This window comes from Macaca thibetana, chromosome 11 (genome assembly GCF_024542745.1).
Source record: "Macaca thibetana thibetana isolate TM-01 chromosome 11, ASM2454274v1, whole genome shotgun sequence".
In the NCBI taxonomy this organism is placed as follows: domain Eukaryota; kingdom Metazoa; phylum Chordata; class Mammalia; order Primates; family Cercopithecidae; genus Macaca; species Macaca thibetana.
In genome coordinates this window covers 108,459,213-108,477,411 of record NC_065588.1, presented here as the reverse complement: position 1 = coordinate 108,477,411, position 18,199 = coordinate 108,459,213, and the positions used below count along the sequence as shown (strand labels likewise).

At 39.7% G+C, this 18,199-nt stretch overlaps 1 protein-coding gene across 8 annotated transcripts in view; it reads left to right on the top strand.

Annotated features, from left to right (window-relative positions):
* Window positions 1–18,199, top strand: part of HECTD4 (HECT domain E3 ubiquitin protein ligase 4) — a 224,645-nt gene that overhangs the window by 113,207 nt on the left and 93,239 nt on the right. For 3 of the 8 annotated variants that reach the window (XM_050749617.1, XM_050749618.1, XM_050749624.1), the window contains exons 12-22: window positions 486–718; window positions 1,097–1,242; window positions 3,689–3,759; window positions 4,689–4,794; window positions 5,683–5,803; window positions 6,761–6,889; window positions 9,477–9,601; window positions 11,647–11,800; window positions 12,325–12,425; window positions 14,450–14,648; window positions 16,799–16,918. In XM_050749617.1, the coding sequence (XP_050605574.1) occupies window positions 486–718; window positions 1,097–1,242; window positions 3,689–3,759; window positions 4,689–4,794; window positions 5,683–5,803; window positions 6,761–6,889; window positions 9,477–9,601; window positions 11,647–11,800; window positions 12,325–12,425; window positions 14,450–14,648; window positions 16,799–16,918 (1,505 nt within the window). Of the gene's footprint in view, window positions 1–485; window positions 719–1,096; window positions 1,243–3,688; window positions 3,760–4,688; window positions 4,795–5,682; window positions 5,804–6,760; window positions 6,890–9,476; window positions 9,602–11,646; window positions 11,801–12,324; window positions 12,426–14,449; window positions 14,649–16,771; window positions 16,924–18,199 lie in introns of all 8 variants that reach the window. The other 5 variants (XM_050749623.1, XM_050749622.1, XM_050749625.1 and 2 more) reach the window with 4 other exon arrangements.

Genomic DNA, 18,199 nt, shown 5'->3' with positions numbered 1-18,199 from the left:
TAGACAGGGGTTCTAATATGGAGCAGCCATAGGATATGGAGAGGTTTTACTAGAGTGGTTACCAGCAGGGGTTACCTCAGGGGCTGTGGACTGAGGTGGCCTGAATCCAAATCCCGGTTCTACCACTTCTTAGCTATGTGACCTAGGGCAAGTTCCTTAACTTCTGTGACTCTTGGTTTATTGCTCTACAAAACAGGGCTAAAATAGTCTAAGTTGAGAACCATGTAAAGCATTCAGCCCATTCTTCAGCATATAAAAAGGGCTCAGTAAGTGGTAGCTACTTCCGTTCCAAACAAATGAACTCCTGAAGTGTTTTCACCCCAGCACCTGTGGCAGGGAGAAGGGTTCTCTGGCAGCAGTGAAAGAGATTATAGCCAAAATACCCTTTTCTAGTGTGCACACACCTTTTGTATGTCAGAGGTCTGTTCTTTGGGGACCACCCATAGAGATGTCTTTCCTCACTCAGTTTCCTTTTCATCTTCTAGAAGAGGCTATAACCACGAATGAGGTTATAAACCAATTATTGCACCACGTTGGTGCGATGTGCATACACCAACTTAATCTTCTTGCCACCAACCCCAATCTTCCAATCACAAGTGTCTTGGGCAAGCAGCATCCAATTGAAGCACACCATCTTAGCAGTATTTGTGACATTATGGAGAAGGCCATGGTTAATGGAGATACCTGTATTATACGCTGCATTCTCGTTGTCTTTCAGGTAAATACATTGTTTGGAGATAAATAAGATGATAGAGAAAAGGAAACGCAAACCTTGGCTTCAGCCAGTTCATTTTTACCAGAAGAAAAATTTAATGACTTTCCTGTTCTGTATCCTACCACCTTCTAATCCTGTAGTTAGAATTATCGTATTCATTGCACTGTGATTAATGGAGTATTGCTATACATAGCTTATTACAATTAATATATGCAAAATATTTACTATAATTATACCATTACACAATAGAAGAGATTGTGATTAAAAAAAATCCACCTGGTTTATTTGTTCATAGGGTATCTACCATGTACTTTCTTTGTAGGGATAATTTTATCCCCAGTAGAATTAGCATTTTTAGATAGACTCCTTATGTTTCTGTAGGTGGTATTTAAATTTTTCTTCAGCCCACAAACTGAAAGGAATCGAGACATCATTCGACGGTCGGGATTGCTTCTTTGGCAGTTGTTGATGGCACCAAAAGATCAAATTTGCCCTGAGATTCAGAAGGAAGTCTGCCTTGCCATCAGGTAAACAGCTAATGATATTCGTAGTGCTCTCTGCAAAATGGTTCTTCTGCAAGGCATTGTAATCCTCCCTGAAAGCTGGTAGTATAAATGCCTCTTACCCCATCCCACAGTCAGGACCTCATAGATTGGGGATAATTTCACTGAAGAGGGGTTTGTAGCCCCACCTGTAGAGGACCAAAGCCAACTGTGTACTTGCATTTCCTTATCTCACTGTTTGGATCTTAAAAAAAAAAAAAAACCCTTTAAGTGGATATTTTGATTATTTGCAGGCTGATGTTCTCATTTTGCAGAGTGTGGCAGCGTGGTTAAGAAGCAGGCTTTGGCAACAGGCAGATCTGGGTTCTAGACTTTGCCACGCACTAGTGTGACCTTGGTTTAAGGTTCGCATTTCCTTAGCTGTAAGATGAGCATAAAAATAGCACCTATTTTATGGGTCTGTGAGGTTTTCCTAAGGTAAGGCCTGATGCAAAGTAAGTGCTCAAAAATGCAAGTCTTTATCAACCTGTTTAAAGCTTTTGAGACAAGAGAGCAGAATTTATAGGCCATTTTCTATTTCTTGTCAGTCTTTTTTTGTTTTTTTTAGTTCAGTGAACTTTTTTTCTTTTTGCTTTTTTGAGACAGAGTTTTACTCTTGTTGCCCAGGCTCGAGTGCAGTGGTGCGATTTCAGCTCACCGCAACCTCTGCCTCCCAGGTTCAAGTGATTCTCCTGCGTCAGCCTCTCAAGTAGCTGGGATTACAGGCGCCTGCCACCACGCCTGGCTAATTTTTGTATTTTTAGTAGAGATGGGGTTTCACCATGTTGGCCAGGCTGGTCTCAAACTCCTGACCTCAGATGATCCACCCCCCTTGGCCTCCCAAAGTGCTGGGATTACAGGTGTGAGCCACCATGCCTGGCCTCAGCGAGCTTTTATACAGGAATACAGCCTTAAAGTGACTATAACTATAATTTAGTTTCCAAGAGAGAGCTGAATGGTTGATCTGAAAGATCTGTATGACAGGGGTGAGCATAGATGACAGGAAGTTGTTTTCCTTCCACAGCGCATTATGCTTCAAATCTCTTTCTGTGGAGCATTAAGGCAGTGATTGAAATCTGGTGCTCTGAGGAAACTTTTGGAGGGGATGGGTATATTCACTATCTTGATTATGGTGATGGTTTCTTTGGTGTATACATATGTCAGACTTATCAGATTGTACACTGTAAATATGTGCACTTGATTAAATGTTAAACCTCAATTAAAAAAGAAAAGAGGCTAGCCGGGAGCGGTGGCTCACGCTTGTAATCCCAGCACTTTGGGAGGCCGAGGCAGGTGGATCACCTGAGGTCGGGAGTTCAAGACCAGCCTGACCAACATGGAGAAACCCCGTAAAAATACAAAATTAGCCGGGGTGGTGGCACATGCCTGTAATCCCAGCTACTTGGGAGGCTGAGGCAGGAGAATCGCTTGAACCCGGGAGGCGGAGGTTGCGGTGAGCCGAGATCACGCCATTGCACTCCAGCCTGGGCAAAAAGAGTGAAACTCTGTCTCAAAAAAAAAAAAAAAAAAGAAAAGAGGCTGAATGCGGTAGCTCATACCTATAATCCCAGCACTTTGAGGGGCCATGGCAGGAGGATCGCTGAGGCCAGGTTTGAGACCAGTCTGGGCAACATAGTAAGACCTTGTCTCTACAAAAAAATAAAAATAAAAACAAAATTAGCCCAATGCCCTGGCAAGCACCTGTAGTCCCAGCTATTTGGGAGACTGAGGTGGGAGGATCACTTGAGCCTGGGAGGTCAAGGCTGCAATGTGCCGAGATCACACCACTGCACTCCATGCATTCCAGCCTGGGCGACAGTGAGATCCTATCTAAAACACACACACGCACGCACACACACAAATAAATTAATGAAAAGAAAAAAGATTCTGATGCCATTTGCAATGTTGTTCTTCCCTTCTCTTTGAAAAAGCTGAGAATTAGCAATTTACTTTCTTAATTGTTTTTTTGGGGAGGCACAATTGATATATGTAGGCTTGACTACATTGACTTTTCATAGCTTACCAATTCTTTTTAACCAGTTCTGCATCTAACCCCAAGTAACTTATTTTGGTAATTCACAGGAAGAGGAGGAGAGGGATGACATTTATCAGGGAAGTGATTGGACTGTATCGTGACAGTGAATTTAGATTCAAATGCCTTTTTAGGCCAGGTGCAGTAGCTCACACCTGCAATCCGAGCACTTTGGGAGGACAAGGCAGGGGGATCGCTTGAGCTCAGGAGTTTAATTAACCTGGGCAACATATTGAGACCCTGTCTCAAATTTTTTTAATGCCTTTTTAGTGATAAAAGTTTTTTCACAGTTTTATATAATCAAATTGACATCTTTAATAAAAATAAGAATTTAAATATTTAGAGTTTTGATTTTCTAGAATTTTTGCTTAAATGTTTTTGACTTTTTTGTCATTTCAGCTCTGGTTTAAATATCTTGTACCCAGGTGAAACTGAAATCAATAACTTACTTAAACTGGTCTTAACAGAAGGTAAGAATTATCCTCTAATTATCTTTGAACAGCCGTCCTTTTTTTGTCCCGAAAGAAACAACTGCGTATTAAGATAATTGATACTTCTTCATATATGTTAGTCAGCATATCTTAAAAATGTATCTGCAGGCCAGGCACAGTGGATCACACCTGTAATCCCAGCACTTTGGTAGGCTGAGGCGAGAGGATCACTTGACCCAGGAGCTCAAGACCAGCCTGGACAGCGTAGCAAGACCCTGACACTACAAAAAATAAAAACAATTAGCTGGCCATGGTGGCCCATACCTTGTTGTCCCAGCTACTCAGGAGTCTGAGGCAGGAGGATTGCTTCCGCCCAGGAGGTTGAGGCTGCAGTGAGCTATGGTGACACAACTACACTCTAGCCTGGGCAACAGAGCCAGACCCTGTCTCAAAAAGAAAGAAAGAAAGAAAGAACGTATCTGCATATATGCTTACATTTCAACCAGATTGAAAGCAAAAACAGTGTTTTATATATCTTCAAGCTTTATAAACTGTCTCCACTGCTTAGCATAATGTATGTGACTATAGATGTTTAACAAATAAAATGATCACTTATTGGTGATTTCTAAGCCACTTGTCTTCACACATTGGAGCCTAACATTTTAAGTTACACTAAACAACACAACAAAAGGTACTGTGTTAAAGACAGTTGGCATTTAAAAGCAATATTAAGGAATGAAAAATCACACTTCATAATATATCAAGAAGGTAATTACACTTTAATCAGGATGCTGGTTAAAAAGTCGGATTCATTGTGATGTCATTTTTGCTGCTTTTATTTGTATAAGTCCGTATGTCTGGTGCCCCTAGCTTGCCGAGAATCTATTTGTTTAAAAACTTTTTAAAAATAGCATCAGTTTTCGAGGAGTCATTACCAGGGTAGTTGATGGAGCTTTGTTCTGTGTTAGGAGAGAGAAACAGTGGACTCTCCCAGCTACGGGATGTGATCCTAACCAACCTGGCCGAACAGCTCCAAAACAACCGATTTGGCAGCGATGAAGATGATCATTACAGGTGACACAAGTTATATTATTCACTCCTAGCCTTTGTGTTCTCAGTCATTAGTTTTCATTTCAATGTGTTTGATCAACTTTAGTCTCCTGTTATAATTAATATGATCGTTAGCATGTTAAACCTAAAGCATGGACCAGATGAAAGATAATAGATTCTATAGTTCCCCTCAGAACTGATAATTGCACATTTCAGTTTTATCAGTAAAGTAAGTTGGGCTTGGGGAAAGGGTCTTTAGCAAAAATAACAGATGGAACTTATTTAGGAGATCTTGGTTCAGAGTATTGTCCAAATTGCTGGTTTATGAGAAAGGCTGAGTATGTGTGTTAGAGCTGGTGAAGCAGATGAAGGTGTTGTTTTTCTATGTTATTTATAAAATACTTTGACTTTATAGTTGGGTGCCATTTGATTTCTATAAGTTTGATTTAAATAGTGTACCTAGGGCCGGGCGCGGTGGCTCACGCCTGTAATCCCAGCACTTTGGGAGGCCGAGGCGGGCGGATCACAAGGTCAGGAGATCGAGACCACGGTGAAACCCCGTCTCTACTAAAAATACAAAAAACTGGCCGGGCGCGGTGGCGGGCGCCTGTAGTCCCAGCTACTCAGGAGGCTGAGGCAGGAGAATGGCGTAAACCCAGGAGGCGGAGCTTGCAGTGAGCTGAGATCGCGCCACTGCACTCCAGCCTGGGCGACAGAGCGAGACTCCGTCTCAAAAAACAAAAACAAAACAAAACAAAAAAAAAATAGTGTACCTAGTTATTAGCATTATTACTAAGGTGATTTGCTTACAGAATCAATTATGTATCTTCTATTTGTTATCTTATACTAATTATATAAAATTTATCCTTTTATGAATAAACCATCAATAAACATTTTTCCTGCACTTTAAAGACTAAATGATGAACTTTTACACTACATTCTGAAGATTGTTGTACGAGAATCCTGTATCTTAATCACCAAGTGCCAAACTGTCTCTAAAGATGATTTTCAAAAGCTCCTTTCAACTGTGCCTGTAAGTAAAAATGTGTTTAATGAAAGCAAAATTATATCAAGCATCCCTGTTTTCATTTTATTGTATTGACAGGTGTGTACATACATACAGACTTAAAATAATTTATGAAAGGCCGGGCGCAGTGGCTCATGCCTGTAATCCCAGCACTTTGGGAGGCCAAGGTGGGTGGATCACCTGAGGTCAGGAGTTCAAGACAAGTCTGACCAACATGGTGAAACCCCATCTCTACTAATAATACAAAAATTAGCCGGGTGTGATGGCGCACATTAGTAATCCCAGCTACTTAAGAGGCTGAGGCAGGACAATCACATGAACCCAGGAGGTGGAGATTACAGTGAGCTGAGATCGCGCCACCACACTCCAGCCTGGGTGACAGAGCAAGACTTCGTCTCAAATAATAATAATTTATGAAAGTCAGTGGATGACTCCTTACCCTAGAAATGTAGACCTAGACAAATGCACTTGAAAAACTTTCCAAAGACTATTCCCCCTGCTTAAATTGCTTGATGCAATAAATTGATCAGATTTGGGGGTTTTTGTTTTATCTAGTGAGAGTGTTTTTCCCTTATTAATTTTTAATTTTACATTGTTTTCTAAACCATGGGTGTTTTATAGAGACCAGTAGGAATCAAAAGATTCTTTTAAGGGTTTGGGTATTCTTCTGTAATGGAGATGTGTGTGAGAGGGAGGAGGAAGGATAATTATTAAGAGGCAAAAATTCAAGTAAGTATTCTAATTAGTGAGGGTTGTGTACCAAAAGGCAGAAAGTTATAGTAAATGTGTCAGAGTATGCATGGAAAGCCATGTGGAAATAAGTCACCTGAAAAACTAACTTGGTCTGTTTTGTGTACTTTCTCTTTTTGTTTTCTTTGTCAAAATCTTTTAAAAACGTGAGGATTACATGATCGCTCTTTCAGTAGGGTTTAGATCATTTAAATGCCCTTATTTGTATTAAAGGCTGCATCCTCCTGCCTGCGCTATCTGATGGCAGTTCAGAATCACCTTCTCAGTAACACTATTTTGATTAAACCTGATGAGAATGATGACAGTGACAGCTCCTTGCAGGGAGAGACATTGAAGGTACAGGTAAACACCAAGCTTTATTTTAACGATGCGTTCTACCCAGTGTGAAAAGCAGCTTAATTGGCTAAATTTCTGTGTATTATGATGTCAGAATTCACCTTGTGGCTTATATTCTTGTGAGAGGTAACATTAGGCCACTCATTCCATAGATTTTTTATGTCATTGCTCAGTAGTCACCTACTTGTGACACTCATAATGTGTCATCCATGTGCTCCTGTCAACCTTTTTGTGCCTTTGTTTACTTCCATCTTCTTTTAAGAACTATAAAATATGGCACTTACAAGTGATCTCATGTGTACCTGAAAGTTACAGTTACATAGACATATATATATGTATGTATGTATAAATCAATCTTGGAGCATTAAATAATTTCAAAATTTTTGATGGTTTATTATATTCTCTTGATTAAAATAACTTTTAAAAGGTTATAATTTTCACAATTTTTGTATGAAATAATCTAATTTCTAAACCTATAGTCAATTTCATTTTCTATAATTATTTTTAAATTAGCTTCTGTGTAAACTCACTAACTTGTTCCCACTTGACAATTTATAGCAGTCCAAAGATTTTTTTATAGCCGTGGTTGTTATAATTTTGACAGATGCTCAAGGCTGTTGTTTGCATTGTTCTTCAGAATTTCATCTTTGTGGGAGAATCAGAGAAATCAACAAGAACTTTATTCTTTCTTAAAATGTTAAACACACTGAAAAATCAACCAAGGAAGCCATAGTTGAAGATAAAAACCAATGCAGTTTGCCCCTTTCTTACTCCTTCATGCATATATACTATGTAAATCATACATCTGATAGTTTGTACTTATTGTACTTGAGTTTATTTCATTGTATAATCCATTTTCAAATAGGCAGACATACATGCACTTTTAATTTAAGTTGTTGATAATATTTATTTAACTTCTCTTGCCTTAGTTTTCTCATCAGTAAAAAGGGACAATAACATCTTCTTTGTAAAGTTGCTGTATTAACAACAAGCCCTGTAAATACCTGGCACTTTGCTGCCATGTGGTATGGAGTCAGTAGATGATTGTGCATGTCATTAGTGTGACTTAAAACATGATTTGGCTTATCATTAGTTCAGAATTCCTACTATCTTAATGATAAAAAAAAAATCTCAATAATACTTATAACAGCTAGGTGTGGTGGCTGACACCTGTAATCTTAGCACTTTGGGAGGCTGAGGCAGGTGGATCACTTGAGGCCAAGAGTTCGAGATCAGCCTGGCCAACATGGCGAAACCCCGTCTCTACTGAAAAATACAAAAATTAGCCAGGCGTGATGGTACTCTCCTGTAATTCCAGCTACTTGGGAGGCTGAGGCATGAGAATTGCTTGAACCCAGGCGGTAGAGGTCGCAGGGAGCCCTGATCACGCCACTGCACTCCAGCCTGGGTGGCAGAGTGAGACTCTGTCTCAAAAAATAACAATAATAATAAAGACCCCGGAAAATTCCAACAATGAGAAAGTTTTTTCTATTTGAAGGCTAAATTTTAGCCTTAGTAGATTCTTTTTTGTTTTTTTGGTTTTTTGAGATGGAGTCTCGCTTTTTTGCCCAGGCTAGAGTGCCGTGGTGCAATCTGGCTCACTGCAACCTCCATCTCCTGGGTTCAAGTGATTCTCCTGCCTCAGTCTCCCGAGTAGCTGGGATTACAGATGTGTGCCACCATGCCTAGCTAATTTTTGTATTTTTAGTAGAGACGGGGTTTAACGTGTTGTCCAGACTGATCTTGAACTCCTAACCTCAAGCGATCCACCTGCCTCAGCCTCCCAAAGTGCTAGGATTATAGGCATGAGCCACCGTGCCTGGCGTAGCCTTAGTAAATTCTTAATTAAACCATAGAGAGAAAGGTAAAGACTCTTAGGAAAGGCTGAATAGGCTCAGTTGTCTAGGTTTCTGGGGAAACATGTCCCCTAAAGAGTTTGTATTTTTTTAACTGAAAATCATTGTAAACTAAACATTTCTATAATGTTAGCTAGTCCTTCTTAACACATTATTTAGTATTTGTACTCCCACGAACTCTGTAATAGTTATTTTAATGTTTAATAGCCTGTAACTGCTTGCTACCTTAATTGAATTTTTTTAACTGCCTGTTTTTAACTGTGATGGCTTTAGGACATTGAGTAAAAGGTCACTTGTACTGTTTCAGAATGTTGTGTTTTTGTCTCATTTTATTCACCGCCTCTACATGCGCATTTTACTGTTCTGTTTTTCTCTTTAGCTATCCTCATACCACCCAAGGCAGTCTTCCACCTGGACAGTTTCTGGGCTGGCCACCAGGAGCTCTCTTGTGCTGGATGGGATGGGAGATATTTCTTGTGCTGGCTGGGATGGGAGCCTTTTCTCCTAGGGACTCAGTGTGATCCCTCTGAAATACTGTATATTTCTGTCAGCTCTCCAGACCTTGGCCTCCCAATTTGCTACTTGTCATTCTAGCAGAATTTACTGCTTTGGGCTTATTCTGGCCACCTCATTATTTCATTTGGAAATGCATCATTAAATACATCATTTCATGTTGTCATTGTGAACGTATGTTCGTCACAAAGCTTAAAAATAATATGATGATATTTTCTGCCTAGGAGCTAAAAGTCAGTATTTTGGCTCTTGCCACCCAAATCCTGACTGGATGTGATGAAGTGTTGGAAATGCTACAGCAGGTCACAACTGCCCTCATAAATAGTGACATAGCAGACCGTGAGCAGAGGTAAGGAATGGATGGTGAGCTGTGACCAGCTGCCCTGTGGGAAGAAAAATTTGTTTACTGAAATTAAATATTTTTAGAATATAGAAGGATCAATTTTATATAGAGAGATTTTTGTGAGAATAGGCTAAAAGGGCAAGTGTTTGAAAGCCAAGTGCAGTCACACTCTTTCGTGTGCTTTCAGGTGAGATTGGGCCAACAGCCATGATCTAAGGGTAGCGAAGTTGTGGAGGGCACGGCCTAATCTCTGCCACTTGAGACTTCTACTGCCATCACTCCCAAAATGGCCTTTCCTTTAATTATCGAGGTCAGCACCATGCACACTTAGTTTCCTCATGATAAAGACTTTTGGGAGGAATAAGTGACTTGTCAACTGCTACACAAAGGATGACACTGATGTGGTGCCTCAAGATTTTACTGTAATTTTACTTCTCCAAATACATGTCTGACCTCTCTTTCACAGTAATAAAGCCCTTTCTCAGCCCTTCACATTAAAATTTCTGCTGTAACCCCGTCTCTACTAAAAATACAAGAAAAAAAAATTAGCTGGGCATGGTGGCAGGCACCTGTAGTTCCAGCTAGTGGGGAGGCTAAGGCAGGAGAATGGCCTGAACCCCGGAGGCAGAGCTTGCAGTGAGCCGAGATTGCGCCACTGCACTCCAGCCTGGGCGACAGAGCGAGACTCCGTCTCAAAAAAAAAAAAAGACAAAATTCTGCTCTGGTTTGATTTTAGAGGTGCATTGCATACTGTGTTTTTTGACGATTTGCATGTTGGAGCTGTAGATCTAAAAGAATCCTACAGTGTAATTTTTGCTTCCGTAACCCTGTCTGTTCCTATGGACTTGGTTCTTACCCACTCCCAGAGAGCAGATAGGAGGTTGGGATTGAGAACAATATAACCCAGATAGGTGTTGCATTGAGGCTTAGTAATACGTAGTTCAGTCTAATGGGAGAGCCTGGGTTTCTGGTTCCACTACCAATATCCTAAGTAGCCTTAAGGAATTTACATAATCCTTTCTTTCTGCATTCCTTAATTCTTCTAGCAGAGGACAGGGATATTAAAAATGTGATTTTAAAGATAAATTAAAAATTTGCCTACTTAAATGAGTCAAAATCATAGAGACAGAAAGTAGAATGGTGTTTACCGGGGGCTGGGGGCAAGGGAAAAATGAGGAGTTATTGCTTAATGGGTATAGAGTTTGGGTTTTATAACACAAAAAGAGTTGTGGAGATGGATGATGGTGATGGTTGCACAACATTATTTAATAACAGTGAAATGTACCCTTAAAATGGCTAAGATGGTAAATGTTATGCTATGTTTATTTTACCGTAATAAAAAAAAAATTGGGGGAAGAAATCTGCCTGCTTCTGCATGCCCCAGACAAGCCTCAATTTCTCTAGACCAGTAATGGATGTCACAGCTCTGACATCCAGGTGAATCAATGTTGATTCCAGGTGAATCAATGTTGTAGCCATTCACTTCCTCCTTTTTAGAGTCACTGTGTAGCATAGTGACCAGCAGCCCCAGAGGCAAGGGAACTTTACAGGTAGTAACCATTGACATTTTAGAATCCATTTGTAAAGTACTTCAAAGGTGCTATGAAATGCACCATGTAGCAACCTAGAACCTAGAACATAAGTGGTTCATACACCTGTAATCCCAACAGTTTGGGAGGCCGAGGTGGGAGGATCACTTGTACCCAGGAGATCAAGGCTGCAGTGAGCTGTGATTGTACTACTGCACTCCAGCCTGGGTGACAGAGTGAGACCCTGTCAAAAAAAAAAAAAAAAAAAGGCAGCTTATAAATTTTTTGGCAAAAATCAGAGACTGAAGGTGAAATCTATTAATAGCTTTCTTTCTGTTCTTCCCCTCTCCCTCAGTGGCAGAAGGTGGAAAATTTGTGGACTGAATTGCTATCACTGAAAGTGCTTAAATGGTTTTTAAGGAGGTGCAGTTTAGGAGAAATTGTCAGATAAAGATGACATTAGTGCTTCTTCACATGTTTGGGCATTGCTTAGGCTGTGTGTTTTTCTTGAACTTTTTGTAGGTTAAAAGGCTTGGAACAAGTTACTAAGGCTACTATGCTTGGTCACCTTCTTCCAGTGTTACTGACCTCCCTGATGCATCCAAATTTACAGACTCTGATTATGGCCGATGCCCTGATGCCTCAGCTAGTGCAGCTGGTACTCTATACAAGCCAGGTATGATCCTTGGTGTGCCAAAGTGAACTGCTTTTTGGCCAACCTGCTTCACAAGGTGGCTGTTTGCTTTCACTGAAGGCAGAATAAACATAATCCTGCCTTTCAGGATTATGCCAAGGGAAATAATGATGGAATGAAGAAAAATATTGTGTCATAAAAATAAACAAATAACAAGGGAAAGCATTTTATTTGTTTGACTAAATTACTAACTGCAATCTTTTAGCAAGTGTTCATGGCTGATCAGCTATAAAAATGCTAATATACAATGCTACTAAAAACCTACCATTATAGTTTGTCTCCTGAGTCCTTGCCAGCTAATAGTAGCTAATATAAATGATGCATTCCATTCTAGCGTTAAGTAAAATAATATTAAGTTGTCTAAGTAGCACAGCATATTTTAGTGAAGGAGAGCCGACTAGGATTGTAAAAAGATGATTTAAGAGAGATCTCTAAGTTTGGCTCTCATACCATTTAGATAACTGACAGTAGCACTGGAAGACATAATGATGGTTTTTGTGTTTCAGACGGCTTTGCTGCTTAAAACCCAGTGTCCAGTTTTTGCTGAGGTGGGCTGTTCCCCGTGTGGTGCACCAGACCAGAAGTGCAGGCTGTTCCCTGATGAGAGGTAATGAATGCTGCTTCCTTTCAGGAACCTTTTTCTTGTTTTCTTCTGGTGAAAGCCTAGTACTCCTTTTATGAAAATGATTTTTAGCAGGGATTATCTATGTGAAAAGAAAAAGACTTCGAAATGAAAATTTTAGATAACTGTAACATTGCTTTGTAGATTTACAGCAACTGGTTAGAATAAATTTCCCCATGGAGCAAGAGATTAGTTCAAAATTGATCTGAAATTCTTATATGCTAATAGTGGGGATGTAAAATATTATGACTTTGACAGGCAGTTTGGCTGTTTCTTTTTTTTTTTTTTTCTGAGACGGAGTCTTGCTCAGTCACCCAGGCTGGAGTGCAGTGGCTCATCTCAGCTCACTGCAACCTCTGCCTCCTGGGTTCAAGCAATTCTCCTGCCTCAGCCTCATGAGTAGCTAGGATTACATGCGTATGCCACCACACCCAGCTAATTTTTGTATTTTTTAGTAGAGACGAGGTCTTACCATGTTGGCCAGGCTGGTTTTGAACTCCTGACCTCATGATCCACCCACCTCGGCTTCCCAAAGTGCTGGGATTACAGGCGTGAGCCACCGCACCCTGCTGGCTGTTTCTTAAAAACTTAAACATACACCTATTGTATGACTGAACTATTTCACTTTTAGGTATTCACACAAGAAAAGAAAGCATAGGTTCTTACAAAGCTTTTACATTAAGGTTCGTAGCAGTTTTGGTTAGAAGAGCCCAAAACTGGAAACAGCATAAATGTCCATCTGGAAACATGAATGCCCATCAATAAGTGAATGGATAAGCAAATTGTGATGTAGTCATACAATGGACTCTAATCAGCAATAAAAAGGAATGAACTATTGTTATATACAACAGTGTGTATGTAATCTCAAAATACTTAACCCTGAATTAAAGAAGCCACGTCCCCTTAGGTCACGTACTATATTATTTCATTTATATAAAACTCTAGAAAATGCAAACTAATCTCTAGTGACAGCAAATAAATGATCACCTGGGGGAGAAATGGAGTGGTTACAAAGAGGAAGAAGGAAACTTAATGGTATAACAAATGTCCAAACTTATCAAGTTGTATGCTTTAAATATGTGCAATTTATTATGTCAATTATGTTGCATTAAAGCTGTCTTTTAAAAAGATTTCCTGGGTTTCTCTAGAGCAGCGGGCTATGGAATTGAGCTTTTCGCAGTGATGCAAACTTCTATCTGTGCTGTCTAGTTCCATAGCCACAGGTTGTTATTGAGTGTCTGCAGTATAGCTAATGTGACTGAGGAGCTGAATTGTAAATTTTATTTCATTTAAATTCAATTTAATTGAAATGGCCACATGTGACTAGTAGCTACTGTATTGGACAGTAAGGCTCTGCAGCTCAAGCTTCAGAGTTGAAAGAATAAGAGAATTCTGTGGCAACTAAGTTTAAGTCTTAGGAGTTTGTATTCCGCAACCTCAGGCTCCATGCTGTCCTTGAGAGTTCAATTACAGTAGGTAAGAGAACCTTTGAAGGCACCTTTCCTTAGTAAAAATTACGGTGAAAAGTAGCTATGTAGACTCCTGGAGTTTTCAGCAATTGGCATGTAGATATCAACAAAAGGAAATTTTTACAGGATGCTAACCCTGTGGGATTTGCAAAGTGGCCAATCTTAAAGATCCTTTACAGTACCTTTTTTTTTTTTTCCTGAGTACATTTAAATGAGAGTTGATCAGGTCTTCTCTTGGATATCAATTGGGCTTCTCCCTTGAGAAAAAGAAAGAAAAATGAAAATATATCTCTGCTTCTTGTCCTAGAAAAAGGCAAAAAAGAAAAAAAAAAGCAAATATAATATCTAACAACAAAGAAAGAAAAAACCCTTAAATGTGGGAATTTTTAAAATGTTTCTGATTGCCACTGATATCAAGCATGTAAAAGCCTCAGTGTTATCATACTGCATGCTGTGGAAAATTAAAGAGCAATTTAATGTTTATATTGTTTTTCCTTTCCTTGGCTGCTAAGCTAAATCACTTTCTCTATTTCTGTTTAGAATGTTAGAAGAGAAGGAAGAGCCAGGATTTCTCACTGGTTTAAAGATTCCTGCCCCATGGGCTGCTGGAAAGACTGTGGAAACAGTCCACCCCGTCAGAGACAACTATAAATTTAAAGAAACGGTCCATATCCCAGGAGCTCGCTGCCTGTACCTTAGATTTGATAGCAGATGCTCTTCACAATATGACTATGACAAAGTAAGTAGGAACTGGGTTATTATTGGTTCCACCTCAAGTAAGCTGATTCTTAGATGCTTCTTATTTTTCTTTGCTGCTGGTCACCATTCTTGACTGATTTCTGTCTGTAGCTATCTCTAAGGAGAACTTTTCTAAGATAAAGTTCTTATCTTTGAAGGGTAGTGATTTAAGGAAGTTAAAGAAACACCACCTCTGCAGTCTAAGAACAGTGTTTTAATGATATGTTGAAAGTGTACTTTGTAAGCTTTCAGGTGCTTAGATGTGAGTGGAAGGAAATGTTCCTTTTCATTCTGCTTACCCCTGCCCTCCCTCTGTGCTTGAAGTTCTCCCAGATGTGTGATGTCCATTCATCTAGAAAGGTCTCACTGCCCAATTCTTGGGGCTTCTCATGTATCTTTTGGGAAAAGGTGGCTTTTTAGAAGGGTTTCAGAGGTGCTAGGATCTGGTTTATATTTATTTAAACTTTTTTTTTTTTTTTTTTTTTTTTTTGAGGAAGAGTAGTTTCCAACCTTGTGGCTTAACAGTTATGAACAAAAGGAAGCATCTTAGGGGTTGAAACATTTTCTTCCACTTAGAATTATTGAATTGTAACCTGTCATGTGGTCTTAGGGGGAAAGGCTAATGAAATATGTAACATATGAAAGAACAGCTGGAGGATTATCTAATAGCTTTGTGCATACTATTTTTATGTAGCTTGTTAGTGATCTATTGTGTCTCTCTCCTGTGAACTGTGTGAGGGCAAATGGGCTTAAATCCTAGCAGGGGATTCTGACTTCTGAGGCTGGCTTTTAAAAACATTCTATCCGGGGAGGTTTTTAGGTTAAAAATAAAGGACTTCTTAACTGTATATACTATGAGATGGTGAAACACATTTCTGGGCAAGTTATAGAATCCTCTTCCCCATTATCTTTTAGGATAGTGAAGATTCCCAGGTGTCACCAAAGCCTTGTCCTCAAAACTCACCTTAGCTGGAACCAAGAAAATATATGAGATGATCTTTAGTAGGCCTTTCAGAAGCATATCTCCTACCATCAGTCCACTGTAATTCATAGCTCCTGGCATTGGCTACCCCCATTTCCCAGGTTCAGGTGAAGTGACTTAATATAGAAATGGGAGAGTCTGCTGTTTTAGTTGGTGTCATTTTGTTTCTCCTTTAAAAACCGTATTTTGCATTTCTGATATGCGCTAACTTATGCCTGCAGTAGACATTAGTGTTAAATGATGAAGCACAAAGAGGCTTACTACATGGATGAAAGTACATTTACTTTTCCAGTGGTCCCTGGCTGGTGTCAGCAAAAGACCCCAAAGGGTAAGGCATCACAAAATGATAAGCATTCAGGGCTGAAGATGGAGCTTCTAAATCTGAAGTTAGATGCAGTGAGAAGCAGTCACAGTACACATTAGAAGACAGGGTTTGGTATTTACAGAAGCCAGAGCTTTATTTTTCCTGTGGAATGCCAAATGAGCTATAAATGTTTCTTCTGCCGATTAGAAAGTCAGCTAGCTGGTTATACATGAATTAGAGAAGTATTGATACATGAAAACTGACCCAAGAAGCAGCCACCCCCTTTCTGGCCCAAATTTGTATCATTTTCTTTTTATACCATTAAGCAACATCCTAAGAATATATGGCTTATTTTCAATTTGTTGCATTTTTTAAAATTCTTATTTATTCATTGATTTTTTTCTTTGGTGCTTTTATTTGTTGTTCTGTTAGATATAATCATATTTCCATCTGTATTTGCTCACTTTACTAATTTTGGGGAGGACTTAAGGGGCCAAACTGTTATTAATGAGTTATATGTTATTAATTAGCATTAAAATAACTATTTCAAAAATATTGATGTACAATAGCTGAGTATAACTATTTAATGTGAGGTCCCCAAGCCAATTAAAGTGTGCTAATATAAAAAATATACTTCTTTTTATTAAGAATTGTTATTACTCTGTGGCTTCCCTGTAAATACCAATGACTGATTGCATCCAAACTAGTATCAGTTATACCTAAAAAAATCAGGAAATATTAGTTATAATGACACCAATGCCTGGTTATAATTGTATTTTGAACAATTTTTTTTGCAGCCTTTTTATTTGTAGATGTTGTTTTTGTTTTTCTTTTACAGTCTAACAGTATATTTTCTGTTTTGAAGTTGGTGATATATGCGGGGCCTAACACAAACAGTAGGAAGGTTGCTGAATATGGAGGCAACACACTGGGATATGGCAGCCGTAGTGTCTTAGGAACTGGTTGGCCGAAAGACTTGGTGAAGGTATGGTATCCAGTCATAATCGCTTCCTAGAAAAGAAAATGAACTTGCAGTCCTCACAGGTCCAAGTACTAACTGTAATCCCAGAAAAACATTTGCCCTGGGGGCTTTTGTTGAGGTGGGGCCACCTTACTAGGCCTGTCACCTCACTCCTATTCAGAATGATCCTCCTTTCACTTGTAGGACATCAGACCCCTGTTCACTCCCTTTCACAAGTTGCTCCATGGATAGAATTTGTCACAGCATTTTCTTCCTTGTTGATTAAAAGGGTTGCTAGATCTTTTCCAGCTTAGTTCTCCTCTATACTCCCTGTTGACAAGTACCCTAGAACCACAAGGCCATTGCAGTGTAAAAGTATTGAGTTAATGTGTTCAGATGAATTTGGGCCTTTGGAGCAAAAACAATTATCCATTCTCAAACTGATGAAATGAGTGCCATGCTTTGTAATTCGGCCCTCAAACTACTTACTGTGTATCTGCCTGGGATATGAATATAAACTGAAATGTCTGTTAAAACCCAAAAATGTCCCCAAAGTCTATTCCCAGGGCCTTTATTTCATATACGTTATGGACCCTCTTTAATTCAGCCATAGATGGCAAGCCATTTGTTAGAAATTATGGCCAGGTGCAGCTGCTCACACCTATAGTCCCAGCACTATATCACTCAGGTGATCCGGAGGTCGGGAGTTTGAGACCAGCCTGGCCAACATGGTGAAACACCGTCTCTACTAAAAATACAAAAATTAGTCAGGCATGGTGGTACGCGCCTGTTATGCCAGCTACTCAGGAGGCTGAGGCAGGAGAATCATTTAAACCCAAGAGGCGGAGGTTGCAGTGAGTCAAGATTGCGCCACTGTATTCCAGTCTGGGCGACAGAGCGAAACTCCATCTCAAAAAAAAGAAAGAGAGAGAGAGAAATTATGCTCAAGGCCGAGCAAGGTGACTCATGCCTGTAATCCCACCACTTTGGGAGGCCAAGGTGGACAGACTGCTTGAGCCCAAGAATTTGAGACCAACCTGGGCAACATAGTTGAGACCTTGTCTCTACAAAAACAAAAACAAAAACAAAAATTAGCTGGGCATGGTGCCGCACACTTACAGTTCCAGCTACTCAGGAGGCTGAAGTGGGAGGATTGCTTGAGCCCAGGAGGTTGAGGCTGCAGTGAGCCATGGTTGTGCCACTGCACTCCAGCCTGGGTGACAGAGTAAGACCTTGTCTCAAAACAAAAAAAAAAATTATTCTCAAGATTTGATTAACCTTTACTTTGATCTTGCTAATGGGCAA